We start from the raw sequence: 22,445 nt of genomic DNA, 5'->3' as shown, positions 1-22,445 counted from the left end.
TTAAGAGTACATTTTAGCATAACAAGACCACATTTGTAACAAAATCCTAACTAGGGAGAGAGGTTGATTTTATCAATTTTTACTATACAGTTAATTATTTAATGGTAAATTTAACACAACCTGTCCACATTTGTGCCACGACTTTAGGGAGTAAAGTTAATTGGTTACAGCAATCTTTTAAATATTTGAAGTATAGAACTTCTTTATTGCATTGTAAATTTAACCTAATCACACATATCTTCATTCTTACAAATAACAACACACAATTAACAAATCATACCACGAGAAAAACACAGTGCTTAACTATATAAGTATAAGTAAAGTAAAATGGTCAAAGGTCAATAGGCAGATGAAGCACAGGTTCATCTGTTTCACTGGCTGTAATCTGTAATGCCACAGCTTAACCGTACACATGCGCAGTAGCCTTTGTTTGAGCACTAGTCAAGGGGGTTCAGGTATATTTTAAGGACTCGAAAACCATAATCGAACTCGAGGCTGATTGTTTTGTTATCGTATACTCTACTTCCCAACCACACCGTTTCACACACGGGTGTCACGACATTTTATTTGGCCATGTATGTGTGTCTATAAATACACACATATATATATATATATATATATATATATATATATATATATATATATATATATATATATACATATATATATATACATATACATATACATATATACATATATTAATATTAACATATAATATGCGATTTATTTTAGTTTATAAAGAAGTAAATTCTATCCAACATAACAAAACCCAGCACTATAATCCTAGTACTCACCAAGTAGGCGATCTCACTAACACAGGGATAACTCTTGAAGCTACAGACGGAGTTGATGCTCTCTGTAAACAGCCTGATGGCCCGCATGTGGTTACAGATGACTAAATCAACTGCACCTAAAATGTAAATAAGACAGGAACGTCACATCACTTACCACCGATAAACCCCCAATAACACAACACCTACCACCAAAAAGCCCATCAAAAAGCCCCCACAACACCTACCATATTAAGTTCCCACAACAACTACCATAAAAAAAAACCCACAACACCTACGATAAATAAGCCTCCACTATCACAACACCTACCATCAATAAGCCCCCACAACACCTACCATCAATAAGACCCCACAACACCTACCATCAATAAGCCCCCACAACACCTACCATCAATAAGCCCCCACAACACCTACCATCAATAAGCCCCCACAACACCTACCATCAATAAGCCCCTACAACACCTACCATCAATAAGCCCCCACAACACCTACCATCAATAAGCCCCCACAACACCTACCATCAATAAGCCCCCACAACACCTACCATCAATAAGCCCCTACAACACCTACCATCAATAAGCCCCTACAACACCTACCATCAATAAGCCCCCACAACACCTACCATCAATAAGCCCCTACAACACCTACCATCAAACAACAACCCTATAACACTGGCAGAAGAAGCCCTAGAAGAAGTGGATAGATTCACCTATCTTGGAAGTATTGTTGATAAGCAGGGTGGGACAGAAGCAGACATAAAAATAAGGACGGGTAAGGCAAGAGCAGTCTTCAACCAACTAAAAAATGTTTGGGGTTCGGGAGATTTAACCCTTGGAATAAAAATCAGGATCTTCAACACACTAGTAAAACCTGTTTTACTCTATGGAGCCGAGACGTGGAGAATAACTGCTATAAATAAGAAGAAAATACAATCATTTATAAACGCATGCCTCAGAAAGATCCTGCGAATTCGCTGGCCTAAAACCATCAGAAATGATGTTCTATGGCAACGGACAAATCAACTGCCAGTTGAAGTAGAGATCCTCCAGAGAAAATGGAAATGGATTGGCCACACACTCAGGAAGCCTGTATCCAGCATAACAAGACAGGCCCTCACCTGGAATCCACAAGGCAGGAGGAAGAGAGGCAGACCAAGAAAGACCTGGAGACGTGACCTGGAAGAAGACACCAAGAAGATTGGATACACCTGGGGACAGTCGGAGAGACTAGCCCTGGACAGAGACGCCTGGAAAGCTCTTGTCAGCGGCCTATGTCCCAGTAGGGACGACAGGCAAACATGACATGACATTACCACAACACCTATCATCAATAAGCCCCACAACACCTACCATCAATAAGCCCCCACAACACCTACCATCAATTAGACCCCACATCACCTACCATAAATAAGCCTCCACAACACCTACCATCAATAAGCCCCCACAACACCTACCATCAATAAGCCCCCACAACACCTACCATCAATAAGCCCCTTCAACACCTACCATCAATAAGCCCCCACTATCCCAACACCTATTATCAATAAGCCCCCACAATACCTACCATCAATAAGACCCCACAACACCTACCATCAATAAGACCCCACAACACCTACCATCAATAAGCCCCCGCAACACCTACCATCAATAAGCCCCACAACACCTACCATCAATAAGACCCCACAACACCTACCATCAATAAGACCCCACAACACCTACCATCAATAAGACCCCACAACACCTACCATCAATAAGCCCCCGCAACACCTACCATCAATAAGCCCCACAACACCTACCATCAATAAGACCCCACAACACCTACCATCAATAAGACCCCACAACACCTACCATCAATAAGACCCCACAACACCTACCAACAATAAGCCCCCAATACCACATCACAAACCATCAATAAGCCTACACAACACCTACCATCAATAAGCCCCCAATACCACAACACCTACCATCAATAAGCCTCCACAATATCTACCATCAACAAGCCTACACAATATCTACCATCAATAAGCCCTCAATACCACAACACCTACCATCAATAAGCCCCCCCCCCCCTACTACAACACCTACCATCAATAAGCCCCCACTACCACAACACCTACCATCAATAAGCCCCCACTACCACAACACCTACCATCAATAAGCCCCCACTGCTCAATGGATGTAATAGGAGACTTGATACACCCAGGCTGTTTATGTCCAGCGTTAGGGTAAAAGTCAACGTGACCTACAGCCTGTATGATGCCCAGATCTGTACAAGAAAGGTCGTCATTAGTAAATGATTTTTCAAAAAAACCCATGTTTCGTGATTTTACATAGTACATAAATAAATTGTAATTGTACAATAATTCTGTTTTTAGGATACGTAAAATTAAATAGATTACAAACTTATACTTGTGATTTTGTAATGTGGTAAGTCTTCTTGAAAGATATACAGTTAGTATTAATATTGGTGTGCTATACTGTAACTAGGGTACAGGTTTGAAATGGTTTGATAAGATATATGAATAGAATGTGTTGAGGGTTGAGGCATGGCGCTAAGTAGTACTGTTTATACATTCATTTGCTTAAACTTCTATTTTACTGTTATCGTTTTTTCTTATAGATCAAATATTTAGTACAATTTACTTTGAAAAATATTTGCTTTCATATTTCAGTCTTCATATTTCAGGTAGCCTACGTATCTTGTATAGTAAATTTATCCTTGTAAGCTGAAGAAAGTTTATATCATATGCAATTGACGTATTATTGTATTTAGAAATGATGAACTATCTTTTTAAAGTAACGACTTATTTTGAACCAATTCACCTACTAGCTGTGAGAAGAGTCCCCGCGTCAGTGTGGATGGCGTCAACAAACAAGGCGTCAGTGGGGTCGAGTCTAACGCTAATTGGGGTGTTCTCAAAAAATGGGCCGGCGGGGTCCAGACCTATGGAATGGAGAACAGTGGTTCTCATGTGGTGTGAGTGGTAGCTAATTCAGGGTATTTATGACCCAACTTCTACAGTCTCTAATACAATTTTAATATCTTTGACAGTGCATTTTACCTAAACACAAAAAAACAAACAGCAAAGAATCTATAAATGTGTTAGTTACATACACATTTTGATATTGGCCTATATGACGATGGGAATGTATAATAAATAACATCATTCACATTCTAGGAATTTGTAATCATCATAAAACATCAAACAAATGTTCATGCACGTTTTTCTATCAACAAACTAAAACAACAAGTAAGAAGGGTTAAAACAGGTTTATATACACCATTCTCACCAACCTACCTGTAACTCTCCCCACTCACCAACCTGCCTGTAAACCTCCCCACTCACCAACCTACCTGTAACTCTCCCCACTCAACAACCTACCTGTAATCCACTCACCAACCTACCTGTAAACCTCTCCACTCACCAACCTACCTGTAATCCTCCCTACTCACCAACCTACCTGTAATCCTCCCCACTCACCAACCTACCTGTAAACCACTCACCAACCTACCTGTAAACCTCCCCACTCACCAACCTACTTATAAACCTCCCCACTCACCAACCAACATGTAAACCTCCCCACCTACCACCTTACCTGTAAACCTCCCCACTCACCAACCTACCTGTAAACCTCCCCACCCACAACCTACCTGTGACCCTCCCCACAACCTACTTGTAAACCTCCCCACCCACCAACCTACCTGTAATCCTCCCCAAGCCTGGCACCCTCTCCCCAGCGTACCCAGAGATGTGAGAACCCAGACTATGACCGATGACGTGGAAGTCTTTGGCTGGTGTATTGACAGTAGCCTGTCACGTGATAAACACAATTGATAAAAACCAACAACGTAAGTTTCAAATGTACGAAAAGTAGTAGCTTCAATTTTACTGAACCTACAAGTAACATAGTCGCACAACAGAATTAATCGTGTTTCATATTTTATGAAGCATTTCATTTTGATGTTTGCATAATTTGTAGCCTTTTATTTGCAAAAAGTGCAACAGATTTAATGGCCTGAAATTTAAATTGTGGCCGGAATCCATATTTTTTAAACATACAGATACTGAGAGTCTTAATTAAATAACCGAATTAGTAATATAGATTACCTAACTCTAGTTTGCTCAAGAGATTCAGATTTTTCTCTTAAAATCACGAGGTTTATACCCTAACACATTGCAAGTTTCTCACTTTTGCAGGTAATTAACTACATTATAGGCCTCAGCTGAAAACTTGCATGGCCTATCCCGGCTGTTGATCTCGGTTCGAACAAAGGAATTAACAATCAGTTTAAACTTACAGCGGCTGGGAATATTGCTGACCACACTATCTCTTCATATGCCGAGGTCACAGAAACAAGTGAACTCTACTTTACTTGCCCCATAGACCGTCAGGTTTGAAAGGGAAACTTTAAACTTACAATAATCTGGTTGATGAGTTGAGCTATCTGAGCCCCTACGACTCTTGTATTGGCTGTGGCCTGGGTGTAGGGCAGCTTGTTGCCGCCTGACCAGTCCACAAGGATGACGTTGTAGTCTCCCTGTTTCAACAGCTCGTCCTTCATTTGCTGAAACAACAGAGGGAGATCATTCAAACAACAGAGGAGATAACTGAAACAGGGGAGATTAAAAAACAATAGGGGAGATAATTGAAACAACTTGAGAGATAAATGGATAAAAAGTTATTTAAAAATATAAGACATATTAATCAAAACTGAAATGACACAGTGGATACATAGTTACAATTATTGGAAATAAAAAGTTATCTTATTAAAATTTGCAGTATCCTTCAGAATATAACGATGCAGACATATATTAAGGAAAAAAAACATGTTCATCAATGACATTCAAGAATATAACATTTTGTTCGAGTTCTGGTTTGATGCACCGGTAAACAATATGTTAAAATTTTTTATGTTGATGTACTTGTTTTAATTGCAAATTAAAAAAAAAAAAAAAAATTGAAAAGAAATGAGAGAGGCTTCAGAGACATTAGTAGTAGCTCCACCCTCTTTAACAAGGGAGTGACAACTGTCCGCGAGTGACTTCCGCCTTATTTAATTTACCCGTATACGAAAATATCTTCTAAAACCCACTTACCAGATAATTTGAACTTCATTGAGTTTGGAAACATTTAATTCGAAAAACATTACATTTTAATGCGTATTAAATGAATATTTCCAATTTTTACATTCAAATTTTAACCGTATTTTCAAATAACCTTTCCCCAGCTTGTTAGGTCGACTGAGTCCAAAAATCCGTGTACAATAATTTTGGTCGGTCGTGAGACAAAACCTGGCCAGATGGTGGTGAGGCTTGTCTTGACTTGTGTGGCTGGCAGGTCTAGTGGAGTTGCCGGTTGGGCTCGGGTGTACAGCTTGAACAGGGTGCTGGGGAAATGTTAGGGGGGGGTCAATATGTTAGGGTGCTGGGGAAATATTGGGTGCGGTGAAGAATTAAGGGTGTAGCAAAGTACAAATTCGTTAAAAAAAAACGGTTTAGATATGTAATTGTAATTCAAAGAATGCATACATCGTAAATCTATCAAATATTGAAATCGAGATAAATATTACAGAATACTGTAAAAAGTTTTAAAATAGTTCTGTCGGAGTTTATTTTTAAGCAGAAATCAACACATTCAAGCAATAGCTAGCAGGCGTATCCATATATTAATGCATCAAAAGGTGTACTTATAGCATTAATATAACCCTGGTTTAAATACATGTCAAAATTATTATACGCAAAAAGTTATAGGATGAAATTGAATTATTAAATAGCTTGAATGTGGGAATATGTAAGGGACAAGGAAAAAAATACTATCTTACTTGATCGTATCAGGTGACTGTGGCAGGAGAGCCAGGGGTCTCTCTAGGGTGAAGCCAAAAGGTGCGAGAATAGAGAAGCATCCCAGGTCACCATGGCAAACGTCTGAGGATTACATATTTTATTTAGGGTATAATCTGGTCAGGACAGAAACAGCTACTGTTTGGTTTGACGTGAAGATAATTCCGGTGCACGATTTATGCTTGCTCGCATAACTAAGCAATACATGTGAATAACCTAGAGAGGAAGCAATGGATTAGCGCAGTCTAACTATAGTTTTTGCTGCTATTATTGGAGTCAGATAGGCGTAGGACTAGATGATTTTTTTTTAAATGTAAAACACAGAACAATTTAATACAATTTTCAAACGTCAAAAATAGAAACCTGGTCCAAAGCTTCCATAATTTTAAAATATTTTTTGTTGTAATAACTTTCAGTATATAGTGGTGACCATGTGCTAATACAATTCAAACCGTTGAAAGCGATCTTTACACAGAGCAAAAAAAATTTCCAGACATTGTTTTATGAACTTGATCTAAAATCAATTTTTTTGCTGTTTTTATTTTCAGGCGATAGTGTAAAAATAATTATTGCAAACGTATCTGCTAACAAAAAATCAAACACCAAACTTTTAAAACTTACTTAACAAATATATGTAACAATAAAACCAAAATTTCAAAACTTAATGAACAAATGTTAGAAACAATAAAATCAAACTTAGACAACTTACTGAACAAATGTAACAAAAAAATAAAAATTTCAAAACTTACTGAACAAATATATGTAACAATAAAATCAAACTTTTAAAACTTACCGAACAAATGTATGTAATAAATAAATCAAACGTTTAAAACTTACTGAACAAATGTATGCAACAAAAAAAATCAAACTTTTAAAACTTACTGAACAAACTATTCTGGGCTGTAATCACTAAGATGTTTAGAAGTACACAAAACAAACTCGACTGCATTTTTTAAATCTTGCTCTCTCTCCTAGAGTATTAAACAGTACAAATCTCATTTTATAGCATTATATAGCCTATATATATATATATATATATATATATATATATATATATATATATATATATATATATATATATATATATATATATATATAGGCCTATATATATATGTATATAATTATAATTATGTATATGTATTTAGATATTTAGAGAAACAAGTACGTATACGTACAACTACCATCAAATAACAAAAAATCTCTCTGGCGTAAAATGCTTTTTTTTTCCTTTATATAACATTTATACGAAATCACTTTAAGTTGCCCTTTGTAGTTGTTAAAAAGAAATTCTCTTTGCCACAGGGGTGGAACTACGATACCGCAGAACCACGCACCTCGAACGGATTGGGGAGGGGGGTAGATTCAAATGGCGACATAGTCGAGAATTCTAGTGGTCCCATAACCCAACCGTAAATAGTCAACATTTTCATTTCAAAATTTAATCATTCTGAATATTTGAATGTTCGTGTGTGTAAAAATACATTATAGTTATAGCAGTGGCTTTTTTATTTTTAGTCTACGATTATAAGAGACGGTATGCCCTTTCATGGGACGTTGTTTTAGACGGTTGGTCTCCCTTTCTCCCTTAACTGCTAGGCGTGTTTAGATAAATATGGTGGGTTCTTGTGTCCATGCTCAAGATGATAGGTTCCCGTTAATGGTCCTGATTGGCTTAGGTTTGAATCCGTGGTCCTCTACTTCTAATAAGCCTTGATTAGAGAGGATAGGTCATCTTTTCGTTGGGCCTAGATACGAAATGGTGGGCCCTTTTAAGTCGAACAAGCTGTACTGGGCGTTGGCTGAAGACTGTCCATTTAAATATAATGGACGTTGCATATAGATTTGTGTGTCTTTAAAAAAACGAATTTGATAATGTGTGGCACTAAAATCGCTTTTCTCCGCCCTTGAGACCAACATATAGGCTCCCGACAATATGACCCATAAAAATGTAACTTCTAAATGAGATTTTACTTACCACTTGATATATATGTGTAACAAAAAGAACTACGTGTGTAACTAAATATATATATATATATATATATATATATATATATATATATATATATATATATATATATATATATATATATATATATATATTTATAATTTTATTTTTATATAATGTTTAAAGTAAAATTGGCGGTCCATAATTTCTTGTCGGTGTATTGGGGGGTTTGTGTCTAGCTCTGCCCCTGATTTTGTATTTCTCACTTGAATGGCCTTTGGTTTTTCTCTTGAACTCTGTAGAGTCGACATCTGTTGGCCACGGTGCACTAACTCAAACACTCCACAAGATCAGAGGAAGAAATAAGTAGCAGCAACATAGCGGAACATGCTTTCATTTGATCCTGTCGTCTGAATAACTACGTAGATTTTGGGGGAGATAATGGCTGGTTTTTGAAGTGAGAGTTATGCTCGTGTGGTAGATTATGTAAGGTCAATATTTTGAATTGTACACAAAAATATTATAAAAAATTATATAGAAAGCTTTAATGCACTACAACATAAGACATTTAATATCTTTAGTAAAAGCTTTGGGTGTTATAATGCTTTTAATAAATAAAGCATGTTTGTTTTATTCGTTTATATTTTTAGTGCAGCGTATTATTTTGAAAAACCTTTATATTTGTTTTATGTTCTAGTTTTATAAATTATAGTTATACATTTTATAAATTCATAAATATATAAATTATAAATTGTTAAAAATTATAAATTTAAAAAAAAAATTCAATATTTAAGTTCTTAAAACATTGAGTATTTTATTTTTATTATTTCTTTTGTCTTAAATCGTCACCACATACGACTTAGAATATTCGCATACAATCCTAAACAAGCCCCCTTTAAGAAAAAAAATGATCAGCCCCTTATTAACCTCCGTGGTTGGCTCTCACGAGAAAAACATTCTTAAAATCAGCTCATCCGTCACCTGGCTAATAGAACGATCGTTTCAGTCTAATCAGTGCAGAGGCGTAGCGACCCTTCACGGCGCCCTGGAACAAACTTTCGGTTTCCACCCCCCTCCAACTTTTCATTTGCACCCCCTCCCCTCTCAAACTTTCAATTTGTTTTTCCAACCCATTTTAGCGCCCCCCTTAAGGTCGGCGCCCGGGGACATATGTCCGCCTCCCGCCCCCCCCCCCCCTCCTCGCTACGACTCTGATTCAGTGTTAGAAAATGAGACGGATTTCTATTTAAAGCAGGGGTCTCCAAACTTTTCAGCCCAAGGGCCGCATTAACTATCAAATATCAGTTTGCGGGCCAGAGTAGAGTTTCTTCCATGCATCCTTTGGGGTGGCGGTGTTCACCGTGCCCCCCCCCCCCCCAAAGAAATAGAATTTATATAGAAATATAAACACATTTTAAATGCAACCCCCCCCCTCCTTCCTGGAGAAAAAGTCTGAAAAAAACACTGTCCGGCCGACAACACACTTCAGGTCCAAGTTTGTTCTCCTTGGGCAAACACAAAAACCCACCCGCCGTTTTTTAAACTTGTCTCTAAGGAAGTCATTTGCTTGCAATTCAATGACCTCAATCTGCAGTTCATCTGGGCAACTGGTTACATTTGCTTCAAATGGGTTTTGAAGCAGTCTCACTTCTTCTGCCTTTGAATCCTGGTCAGAAAACCGTTACTGAAACTGCAGCTGGAGGTCTTTGATGATCTTGCATGCAAATGATGTGGGGAACTCAGCTATTGCTTCAGCCATGAAGACTCTGCACTGCTGAAAGTGCGAAAGTGCGTCGAGTTGTTGCCCTGTACTTGCTCCAAAAACATGGAACAGCTGTCCAGCGATTCTATTTGAGTCACAATGTTTTCATCAATGTTTGCAACACGGAGGGCAATGGTATTTATACCCAAAGGTAGATTTTCAAACTGTTTTGAATTTTCTGAGCAAAGTACCTCAGCCACTTCTAACAAACTTTTTTTCGTGAACAAAAAGATCTCCGCGGATCGGATGAAAGGACCTCGCGGGCCGCATCCGGCCAGCGGGCCTTAGTTTGGAGACCCCTGATTTAAAGAATACATAAACAAACTTGGTGTTTATAATCTACACACAACACGGAGAAGAGGTCAACAAGTTGAGATATAGTCTAGCTATTGCCTTACAGCTTGATGGGGTGTATAGGGCTGGTAAGTAGGTCACCAATCAGTTCTATGGCTCATGCAGTTTTTATTGAGCCGAAGAACTGGTTGATGACCTACTTACCAGCCCTACTGTAAAGAGGATACCATGGTAGCAGTAGGAAATCACGAGTCGATCGTAAGGAGGTTCAAGAAAATTGCTAAAATAAATCTAATTAAACATAAAACAAGCTACAAAACAAGTATTAATTTTTTGGTTTATTTTACGTTAACAAGAGTCAACAGATTGCAACTAAGCCAAACAAAATGGCGGATTTCCAGCAGTCTTCAAGAAAAATTTTCCAGCAGGCGTTGGCTTGGCCCAGAATCCCAGGTTGGCACAGCCCGACACACCACATGTGTTACACCAACCCAACTGGGGAGGGGATGGGGAGGTTTTTAATTATAGCAGTTGTGTTAGACACAGGAATAAGGAGTGGACAGATTCAATCAAAGAAGGGCGGACTTAGGCACATTCAAAAGATTCGAGTTAATGGAAATTATAACGAACTCAATACCATTTTACATTTGTCATCGTTCATTCTACTCATCGTGGTTGTACAATTACACTCAGCTACTTACCACAAAGTTGAGTTCACTAGCACAAGGATAACTCTTGAAGCGACAGCTGGAGTTGATGCTCTCTGTAAACAGGTGGATGGACCTCATGTGGTTACAGATGACAAAGTCAACGGCGCCTTGGATAGTAACACAAAGTCAATTCAGTTATATAATATATATATATATATATATATATATATATATATATATATATATATATATATATATATATATATATATATATATATATATATATATGAGATATGCTATTATATGTTTTTTTTTACTGTCTATGCCCTTGTCACAACACCTAAAATCAATTAGCTCCCACTATGTCGACTTTCATTAAAAAGCCCCCTCCCCTATCACAACACCTACAATCAACAAGCCCCCAATACCACAACACTTACCATCAATAAGTCCCAAGTGTTACAACACCTACCATCATTAAGCCCCCATTATCACAACACCTACAACCACTACACCTACCATCAATAAACTCCCACAACACCTTCCAGCAATAAGCCCCAACTATCACAACACATATCATTAATAACCCCCCCCACTACCACATCACCTACCATCAATAAGCCCCCACAACCACTACCATCAATAAGCCCACACTTTCACATCACCTACCATCAATAAGCCCCCACTGCTCAATGGATGTAATAGGAGACTGGATACACCCAGGCTGATTGTGTCCACCGTTTGGATAAAAGTCAACGTGACCTACAGCCTGCATGATGCCGAGGTCTGTGTGGTATTCGCGAATGAACGTTTTAAACAATTTAAAACCATTTCTCATTAAAAAAAATATGTATGTTATATTCATGAGTAAACCCAGTCAGCATAACCTTTTTATAATTATTATGGATATCCCTTTCAAGAGTAACTTTAATGATCATAATTTTTGTATAATTTTATTATATCCTATATGCCTATATTATAATTGATTTATTTAATTTGTCACATACTCAAGTTACTCGAGAGATTTTAAATATTTTTAAACGAGTCGATTACAATTCGTTTGATTATTAGTTTGTAATAAATAATTGTTCATAATTATGTATGTCTTTCTTTTTTAAGCCTCATGTTTCAAAACATTGTATCCCTAAAAACTGACGTAGATAACTAAATATCTAACAAAATTTAAATTAATATTTATTACATGTCTTTCATCAGGCTTAGCAGCTAGAAAATAAATAACTATCCTGGACAAACTATTTATATTTTTCTTTTTTATTATCGCATTTGCAAACGATTAACCTACTAGCTGTGAGAAGAGTCCCAGCGTCAGTGTGGATGGCGTCAACAAACAACGCGTCAGTGGGGTCAAGTCTGATGCTGACTGGAGTGTTCTCAAAATATGGGCCGGCGGGGTCCAGACCTGTGGAACAGAGATAAGTGGTTCTTAAGTGATGTGAATAGTAGCTAATTCAAGTTATATATGACCCCATTTTTACAGTCTCTAATACAATTTTAATAATTTTAATAAACTATTTTATCTTTGACAGTGCATTTTACCTAAAAAAAAAAACAAAAAAAAAACAGCAAAGTATCTATAAATGTGTTAGTTACATACACATTTTGATATGCCTATATGACGATGGGAATGTATAATGAAAAACATCGTTCACATTCTAGGATTTTGTGATCATTATAAAACATCAAACAAATGTTCATGCACGTTTTTTCTATCAACAAACTAAAACAAAAAGTAAGGAGGGTTAAAACAGGTTTATATTCATCATTCTCAACAACCTACCTGTGACACTCCCCACTCACCAACCTACCTGTAAACCTCCCCACCCACCAACCTACCTGTAAACCTCCCAACTCACCAACCTACCTGTAAACCTCCCAACTCACCAACCTACCTGTAATCCACACCCCAACCTACCTGAAATCCTCCCCACCTACCAACCTAACTGTAAACCTCTCCACCCACCAACCTACCTGTAATCCTCCCCACCTACCAACCTAACTGTAAACCTCCCCACTCACCAACCTACCTTTAATACTCCCCACCTACCAACCTACCTGTAATCCTCCCCAAACCTGGCACCCTCTCCCCAGCGTAACCAGAGATGTGAGAGCCCAGACTGTGACCGATGACGTGGAAGCTTTTGGCTGGTGTACCGTATTTAGCCTGTGACGTAAAAAATGTTTTGATAAAATGTGAATCCAAATTTTAAAGATACGAAAGGAATAACGTCACATTTTTCTGGAACCATCCATTGGTATTTTTTCACCTAAAGGAATTCTAATCACAAATGTAATAAACTATAACACAACATTTTGATTTTTGCATGTGTATTGTTATTTGATTTTCAAAATATAAACTAAAAATTACTATTATTACTTGTCCAACAGTGTTTCTTCAAGATTATTTTTACTCAGGGGGTGGTACTTAATGTTTATTTGGGGGGGGGGGGGCGCAGACTAAAATTTTCGGGAAGGGTGGCCACTGTTAAAAAAATGCACGTACAGCTTGTAGCATACATGTTATTTCCTACATGGGTGGCTGGGATACACATCTTTAAAATATCCACTCTCTTACTAGACATGACCAGACTGTTTTCACCACGTCGAGCAAACACGGGCCATGCAGAAAATATCGTGATTTCTTCCTTAAGTCTTTCACTTGTTCTTCGTTATGATTTATATAATTCTGTTATTGAAAGGTCTTTTTTTTATAACCTCAGCCAAAAACTATATAGGCTTTTACATCTTCAAGAATGTAGATCTTAGGTCTGACAACAGTGATTGCTCTAAACACAGTCGGCTTAACCAACGTACAATAATCTGGTTGATGAGCTATCTGAGCCCCTACGACTCTTGTATTGGCTGTTAAAATAAAATGTACGTACACTGATTTGGTTGATGAGTTAAGCTATCTGAGCCGCTACGACTCTTGTATTGGCTGTTAAAATAAAATGTACGTACACTGATTTGGTTGATGAGTTAAGCTATCTGAGCCGCTACGACTCTTGTATTGGCTGTTAAAATAAAATGTACGTACACTGATTTGGTTGATGAGCTGAGCTATCTGAGCCCCTACGACTCTTGTATTGGCTGTTAAAATAAAATGTACGTACACTGATCTGGTTGATGAGTTGAGATATCTGAGCCCCTACGACTCTTGTATTAGCTGTTAAAATAAAATGTACGTACACTGATTTGGTTGATGAGTTGAGCTATCTGAGCCCCTACGACTCTTGTATTGGCTGTTAAAATAAAATGTACGTACACTGATTTGGTTGATGAGTTGAGCTATCTGAGCCCCTACGACTCTTGTATTGGCTGTTAAAATAAAATGTACGTACACTGATCTGGTTGATGAGTTGAGCTATCTGAGCCCCTACGACTCTTGTATTGGCTGTTAAAATAAAATGTACGTACACTGATTTGGTTGATGAGTTGAGCTATCTGAGTCCTACGACTCTTGTATTGGCTGTTAAAATAAAATGTACGTACACTGATTTGGTTGATGAGTTGAGCTATCTGAGCCCCTACGACTCTTGTATTGGCTGTGGCCTGGGTGTAGGGCAGCTTGTTGCCCCCTGACCAGTCCACAAGGATGACGTTGTAGTCTCCCTGTTTCAACAGCTCGTCCTTCATTTGCTGAAACAACAGGGGGAGATTATTCAAACAACAGGGGTGATTATTAAATCAATAAGGGAGGTAATTGAATCAACAGGGGAGATCATTCAAAGAACAGGGGGAGATCATTCAAACAACAGGGGAGATAATTAAATCAATAAGGGAGATAATTGAATCAACAGGGGAGATCATTCAAACAACATGGGGATATAACTGAAACAGGGGAGGTAAGTTAAACAATAGTGCAAAATCTCATTCATCTGCTGGAAAACAGGGCAGATAATGAAATCAATATGTGTTACAATTGAAACAACTGGGGAGATTATTCAAATAATAAGGGAGATAATTAGAGCAACAGCCGTCTTTCACCAAGTGAAGCAACAGGGAGATAATAGAAAAAAAAACTAAGGGGGATAATCAGCCCAAACAGAGCACATATTGCCTTAGAACGCAGTTCATACCAATAATTAAATTGTTGTCGAACTGCATGTGCCTGGTGGAGTTGTAGATTCTCATAGAGGCGTAGTTTTGTTTTTTAGGTGTACGTGATAAGACATGAATGTAAAATTATTAAAACAATCAGTTTAATAAATTTTCAATAAAAATCACATTCGATGTTATCGTAGATGATATTTTCATTGTGTAGACGTATTTTTGATTATCGACTGATATATTTTTAACCTTAACCTCTGACCTTTGCCCAGCTAGTTACGTCGACATTGTCTTCATATCCGTTAACGATAATTTGGGTCGGTCTTGAGACAAAACCTGGCCAGATGGTGGTGAGACTGGTCTTGACTTGTGTGGCTGGCAGGTCTAGTGGAGTTGCCGGTTGGGCTCGGGTGTACAGCTTGAACAGGGTGCTGGGGAAATGTTAGGGGGGGGGGTCGAATTGTTAGGGTGTTAGGTGACAGGGTGGGGGATTAAAGTGTCAGGGTGCTATGTGAACAGAGTGGGGAAGGGTCAACGTTTTTAAGGGTTATCTAAATTTGAATTCACGTAGGGATAAAGTGTTAAAAAGAAAACATGACCCAAAATTAGTCTATGGAAAATTAAGAAAAAACAGCTAAAGTTGACAATGGGTTTTAGTATCAGTGAGATTAAGAATACTTAATTTACATTAAAACAATTTTGTAAAAAGAAATTATCTAACGTGGAGATGTACTCATTTAAAATCTCACTAAAAAAAACGTATTCTTTAACTAAAGTGCCTTGTATTCAAACGCTTTATATTATATAAATAAACCGGGAGTGATCTCCCCTAAACTTTCTCGAGTATTCTTATATAAAATAACAGGGGATGGGAACTCGGGCTATAGACATGATTTTTAATCCATTTTAAATACTTAAAGTTTTAAAAATAGAATAAAATCTCGTAGACAAAAGAATTGCACACCAAGTGAACGCAAAAAAGTGCATAATAGTGCGCAATATTATTAGTACTTTAAAAATTTACATTAGTTTTTTGAGAAATCGGAAGTAGCGTAAATTACTACTTCCTGTCAATGGAAATTACTCAAAATTTAACAGAAGGTAGAGAATTAGATCTTTTACTTACATGTGAAATTTCGTTTATCTATCTGAAATAGTACTCAAGTTATAGGCTTTTGAAAAATTCGAAGTTGAAAAAGTACCACTTCCGGTTATCGGAAATCGCTCAAAAGTTGATACGGATCTACGATTTTGATAAAATACTTATATATGAAATTTCATCAACCTAGCTGTAACGGTACTCAAGTTATCGTGTTTACACACGGACAGACAGACAGACAGACACACAGACATACGGACAGAATTGCAAAGCCCAGTTTTTCAGACTGGATTACGCATAAAACCTCTTAATTTTGATAAATCTGGATTGATAATTTTTGCCCGATTAAAAGAAGTCCTCTATACTTCGGATGTGATGAAGGACTGAGGTGTAATACGGTGAAAATTATTAAAATTTCAAGTGATTTTTGTGCACGATTACACTACTTTCTCTATACTTCGTATACACGAGAAAGTAAAAATGTAATAATTCAAAGAAATAATTATTGTGCAAAACTTAACTTTTAAACAACAACTCATAATTTTATTAACTACTTATAACTTTAAATTTAAATATAATTTTCTAAAGTACTTTAGTTTTAGTGTAGGTAAAGATATCCAAAAGATATTTATTTTTAGTGTAGGAATAGATATCCGAAACGACATATTCAGCTTTAGTGTAGGTATAGATATCCGACAAGACATATTCTGGTACCTGATTCTATCAGGCGACTGTGGCAGGAGAGCCAGTGGTCTCTGTAAAGTGAATCCAAATGGTGCGAAAATAGAAAAACATCCCAGATCTTTGTAGCAGGCGTCTGGGGGTTAAAGGGGGTTGACAAGGGGAGTCGTTAGAACAACATTCATGGTGAGTTAGGAGTTAAAATAGTTTATTCAAGCAAGGAAGTGGTAAAGATCGTTCCTGATTGATATGTGTTATGGATGAAAATGTATAGAGAAAAGAAGATTGTAGCCAAAGTGAACTCTAGTAATACAACAAAGAACAGGATGAGAAATTGTAAATTATGGGATATAGATTATTTTATTTAATTGCTAATTGGTTCATGCGTTTAACAAAATTACACAATACAATTTTACATATTTTTGATGTTCTAAATTTAGAACACAAATTTAGACACCAATAGTAAAAAAAAATGAACGATAAAGTTTAAACACAAATAGTAAAAAAATAACGAACAATACATTTAAAAACAAATTGTAAAAATAAGGAACCACAAAATCAACGAAAAACTTTCAAAACTTACTGGACCAACTATTCTGTGCTGACGTCACGATGAAGTTGAAAAGTAAACAAAGAAATATCAACCTCATTTTTCAGCAAATGCTTGAAAAAATGTTCCTGTTGACTTTTAACATTGTTTATTCCTCCTTTATATAGCACATTGCAGAATAAATTCGTTCTCTTGCTCTGAAGTTGTATTCCTTCATTCCCTTTAATCTCTCTGTTTTGGTTACTGTTGTTTTTAGTCCTTCGTGTCTGTTTTGAATTGTTAATTTCCCCCCCCCCTTTTTTTTTTCATTGTTTGACTATAACGCTGACACTAACACTCATGATAATTAATTACTGATTCAGGCCAACAGGAACAAACTGCAGGGGGGGGGGGGTATTTTCAATTTCATTTGTTTTGCTCTATAGTTAGTAGATACGGGGAGAGTTAGTGGTTTGTAAAAGTATAATGTAGTCAAAGTAATGCTAATTTCATCGTTTAGGCGAGTGAGGTTTTTTTTTTCAATTTTGTTTTCGATAGACCAGGTTAAGCCAAAGTTGCTTGGAATTGTGGAGCAAGAACGGTGAAGTCGTTTTTACTGGAGTGGTCTAAGTCAAAAGGTGTTTTTATCGAGTGGTCAAAGCAGAATTTCTTCCAGACATATCGTAGGGGGGGGGGGGGGGTAGGTAACACTGCGTCTACTCACACCCCCGAGCGGAATGAAAAAAAAAATTTAAATAGAAAATATACTTAAACCAGCACCCCCCCCCCACCCGAAATTTTAAATGCAAGTTTTAATTCCCCTTCATTGATTTTGCAGGAAGAAAGTATGTGAAAGAAACCTTGTATCTAGTTGATAAATCATGCGGTTATTTGTGATACCTGACCTTTTAAAATGTCATAGTCGTATAACATTTGATCTGTATAAGGACAGCGATAAACCCAGCCTTATACAACTGTTTTTAAAAACAAATTTACTATCTCTACAAGGTTGAGGGTTTGTGAAACAAAACAGTGTTTCAACAAATAGCCCTCATCAGTAACAGCTTTAATAAACGTTGATAGAGTTAAACAGCTGTTAGTTAAAACTGTAATTAAAAGCAAATTAGCCTAAATAGTAAATGTAGTTTAAAAGACTAAAAAAAATACAAACTCATCAGCCATGTTTACAGAAATTGTTTATTCCTTTGTTAAATAAAATGGCATCTGGTTTAGAAAGCATTTCATCCACATGAAATTCTGATGTTTTCTGTCAAATGTTTTCTGTTTTAGATTATCTTTTAGGTTACCTGTAAACAATTTTATTTACTTCTTCAACAGAATATTCCTTAAATAAACATTACATTACTGGGGATAAAGACTGTGGTAATGGGATTGATATTGTTATATTGCAATTTTGTATCTTAAGGTAAGTCTGGGCTAAAGTATTACACTTACATCACGAGATTTAAAACACCTACATATGTAAGGATGTAATGTGTCTGTGGAGTCAAGGATTTAATATTTTTAATTTCTAATAAAAATATCTAAAAGTGAAATAAAGTAGCATTTATTTAAACATTTAACAGATTTTTTTTCACATCACGTTTAAGAGACATTTATAAGGAACACACACGCATGGACAGACCACGTCACTTTTTACATTGAATGTAAAGATGTGTCAAACACATGTTTATTCCAGCTCAATGAGGGATTAACTAACTGTGATTTCCAGGGGTTCTAAAATTATTTTCCAAGTATCCCGTCAAACAATAGACGAACCAGCCACAACAATAAGCAGAAAAACGTGTATGAATGCTAGACGGAGGAGCGAACATAAAAATTAACTGGCCACTGTAGCAGTAGAATCAGTCAATGTGGAATTGTGCTCAGTGGAGTCGTGAAACTATTTTTTCTTTTTTTTTTTCTTTTTTTTTCCTTTCAATGGTGATTTATAGCAATTTGAGCAATACGATACCTTAACGGCCACTCTTCTGTAGTACACAAGGGGGTTGACGCTAGAGCTGAACCCTCCCCCACCTGCACCCCCACCCCTCCTCCCACGGGCACTACGGCAGGTGTAAGAACACGTCCAGCACCACAAAGAAAGTCTTCCTGTATCTGCCACTCATGTTGTAGTACACCAACGGGTTGACGCTAGAACTGACCGTCTCCAGCAGGTACGACAGACTGTAGCAGAAGAGAAAAATGTTGTAGTAGATCTCCGAGTGGCTGACCTCAGGGAAGAAGGCCGCGATGGTGATGACCAACGTCTGGGGTGTCAGACACACCACGAACACCACAGACACCACCGCCAACATCTGAACTGCATGCATTTCTTTATTCAAACTCTTAAACCCCGCGTCTTTGTTGATTAAAGTTACAGTTTTTCTCCAGAGTAGCCTTCCCTTGAGCTGTATACCTATGACGACGGTGGTGACGATGATGAAGAAGAAGGTCAGATAAGGTAGAGTGAATTCTGTGACGTATAGAGATTTGCTGAATACGTTGATAGGGTCCACGCGTGATAATTTGAGAAGCTTTGTTTGGTTGGTTGCCGGTATGAAAACCCAGTCTAGGTAGTAGATATAGTAGGAGGGTACAAAATCTAGCAGCATCAGTACACAGATGGTAGAGTTAACGACGATAGCGACGTTTCTTGTGATAATCTGCTTGACCTGAAGCGGGGCTAACACACACAGGCAGCGTTCAAAAGAGGCGAAGGCGGTGACGAACCCGCACACTTTGGAGAAGTAGTTGTGTGGGATGTACACCAACATGGTGGCTACGCCGCTGTAGTCGATGGGCAGGTTGGACTTCTGGAACCACGGGTTGTTCAGCAACCCGAACATCTGGTTGGTGACTAGCGCCCCTATGTCGCTGGCAGCCAGTACAGCCAACGTGACGTTGATGCTGTCTTTAAACCCTTGTCTGGCAAACACCACAATGCTGACGCCGTTCCCTATAATGCCAAGGATGGCTGTGATCTCTATACAAAATAAGTTGAAGAGCATGAAAGCTTCTAGTGCTTTGGTGGGGAAAAGAGGCGACACGATCTTGACGTAGGCTGTATCATTCATTGCTGAGATGGTGTTGGGTGCTGTGTTAACTTTCAGTAAAACATCCAGCACGTTAACATCTGTTAACGTTAATGTTAACAGTAATATTAAAATACTACCCAGGATAAACAATTATTGAGAGACTTATTCACATTAATAAATATTTACACCGAATCTAATTTAAATCTAAACGTTTTAGTTAACTGGTTTTACTCCTTTTAACTGTATTCAAATTTATAAAGTGAATAAAACTTAATAAACCTTTGAATGTCTAGGTTTACGTTTGTCTTACAATCAATCAATAACTTATTGGACTTTGACTACACAGTAGTCACAACAAATTACCGTGTTAACAAAGCGACATCGATCACACAGTCGACAGCGACAACAAAGGGTTGAGATATTTAATTGATGCTAATGATACACTCCCGTGAAACTGCCAGAGAGCACCTGATTATTATTTGTGTCTGGATTCTAAACCTTACTTTTTAAAATATTTTAATACAACTAAAATTAATGGAAATTATAGAAGACTTTAATCGCTATTAAAGTTATCCAGCTTTAGTAAATGTTTTGTGAATTTAATTGTTAACACTTTTGTTCACTTTAAAAATAAATGATGGTTTATTTCATATGTAACTTTTCAATTTGTTTTCGACAGCATTCATTTCAATGCCATTAGTTTAAATGGTACCATTACAAATATAACAGTACAAAACGTGTGTTCAGTGATGTCATTGACCGGGTGTGTTGCGTCTTTCTCTCTCTCCTGTGAGAGTGTGTTTGAGTGTGTGTGTGTGTGTGTGTGTGTGTGTGTGTGTGTGTGTGTGTGTGTGTGTGAAAATGTGTGTGTATCGAGTGTGTGTGGGTGTGGGTGTGGTCAAAGTGTGTGTATGTGTATGAGTATGAGTATGTATGAGTGTGAGTATGAGTATGTGTGTGTAAGTGCGTGTTTGTATAAATTAGAGTAAAATTTCTGAGTACCGGAAATCGCTTAAAAGTTGAAAAAACCCACGTATAGATCACATTCAAATCTGGAATTTCGTCCACCTAAATGATAAAGTTCTCAAATACTTTGAATTTGTCACACGCTTACAATTCTTCACAAAACGTGAGAAAGTAAAAAAGGATCAGATTTAAAAGCCAGGGTTTAAGGTAGGGAACCCACAGTGAAATCTTTGTGAAATCAGATGAAGCACTTGAGTAATCAAAGCGTCCGTTAGATCAAAAAGGTTGCGTGATTGACATAACTTAATGTTGTTAAAGTACTTTTTTGTGAATGAAGAATGTGATCGAAATTCTAAAACGCTAACCGCTTTACACCACGTGATCTGTTTAGCGGGGTCAAATACTGACATCAAAAGCTTGACCTATTTTAATTTATAAATAGCGAATTTGTCTGATCTTACGCCAAGAATAAAACCATTGACCTGAACGTGTACTAGAGTTAAGTAATCTGACATAATGCTAAAACTTATGGAGAACGCTGTGGGACGGGTGGGGAACATACATAATATCAGATCAAGTACGCAAGTTATAAAAGCATTACTGAAGTTTAACATCAGTTGAAGTGCGCAAGTTATAGAAACATTACTGTAGTTTAACATCAGATGTAGTACGCAAGTTATAAAAGCATTACTGAAGTTACATCATAACAACTGATGGACAATGCGCTACACTTAACAGGATAATCTGACTAATACTAGGACTAACACATTTGCCGGTTTT

At 37.3% G+C, this 22,445-nt stretch overlaps 3 protein-coding genes across 3 annotated transcripts in view; all 3 read right to left on the bottom strand.

Annotated features, from left to right (window-relative positions):
* LOC131950242 (inactive pancreatic lipase-related protein 1-like) overlaps positions 1–7,596 on the bottom strand; it is a 47,417-nt gene extending 39,821 nt beyond the window's left edge. Inside the window, exons 1-4 of the mRNA XM_059312313.1 lie at positions 7,516–7,596; positions 6,615–6,717; positions 6,011–6,179; positions 5,211–5,357 (exon numbers count right to left, since the gene is read on the bottom strand). Coding sequence (XP_059168296.1) covers positions 5,211–5,357; positions 6,011–6,179; positions 6,615–6,717; positions 7,516–7,582 — 486 coding nt within the window. The 5' untranslated portion in view covers positions 7,583–7,596. The remainder of the gene's footprint in view (positions 1–5,210; positions 5,358–6,010; positions 6,180–6,614; positions 6,718–7,515) is intronic.
* Positions 7,597–11,945: 4,349 nt separating this feature from the next.
* Positions 11,946–17,116, bottom strand: LOC131950241 (pancreatic triacylglycerol lipase-like). The gene is made up of 6 exons (XM_059312311.1): positions 17,043–17,116; positions 15,615–15,783; positions 14,795–14,941; positions 13,358–13,466; positions 12,588–12,704; positions 11,946–12,070 (listed from the first exon to the last, which is right to left on the bottom strand). Exons 1-6 carry the CDS (start codon positions 17,114–17,116, stop codon positions 11,946–11,948), a joined length of 741 nt encoding a protein of 246 aa, XP_059168294.1.
* A 2,611-nt stretch (positions 17,117–19,727) lies between these two features.
* LOC131950240 (growth hormone secretagogue receptor type 1-like) lies at positions 19,728–20,738 on the bottom strand. Its single transcript, XM_059312310.1, has one exon. It carries the CDS (start codon positions 20,736–20,738, stop codon positions 19,728–19,730), a length of 1,011 nt encoding a protein of 336 aa, XP_059168293.1.
* Between the last annotated feature and the right edge of the window lie 1,707 nt (positions 20,739–22,445).

This window comes from Physella acuta, unplaced genomic scaffold (genome assembly GCF_028476545.2).
Source record: "Physella acuta isolate Inbredline_101_S28 unplaced genomic scaffold, ASM2847654v3 ptg000746l, whole genome shotgun sequence".
NCBI classification, from domain to species: domain Eukaryota; kingdom Metazoa; phylum Mollusca; class Gastropoda; family Physidae; genus Physella; species Physella acuta.
This window is presented reverse-complemented; position numbering and strand designations above follow the sequence as displayed.

Excerpts from the sequence above, each read along its gene's own strand:
- LOC131950241 (XM_059312311.1), bottom strand. The coding sequence starts at position 17,116 with ATGTCGTTTCGGATATCTATTCCTACACTAAAAATAAATATCTTTTGG. Across the intron at positions 13,467-14,794 it reads AACTCATCAACCAAATCAGT|GCTAAATACGGTACACCAGC; the intron begins GTACGTACATTT and ends TTTACGTCACAG. Across the intron at positions 12,071-12,587 it reads TGGGACTCTTCTCACAGCTA|ACCTCGGCATCATGCAGGCT; the intron begins GTAGGTTAATCG and ends AATACCACACAG.
- LOC131950240 (XM_059312310.1), bottom strand. The coding sequence starts at position 20,738 with ATGAATGATACAGCCTACGTCAAGATCGTGTCGCCTCTTTTCCCCACC.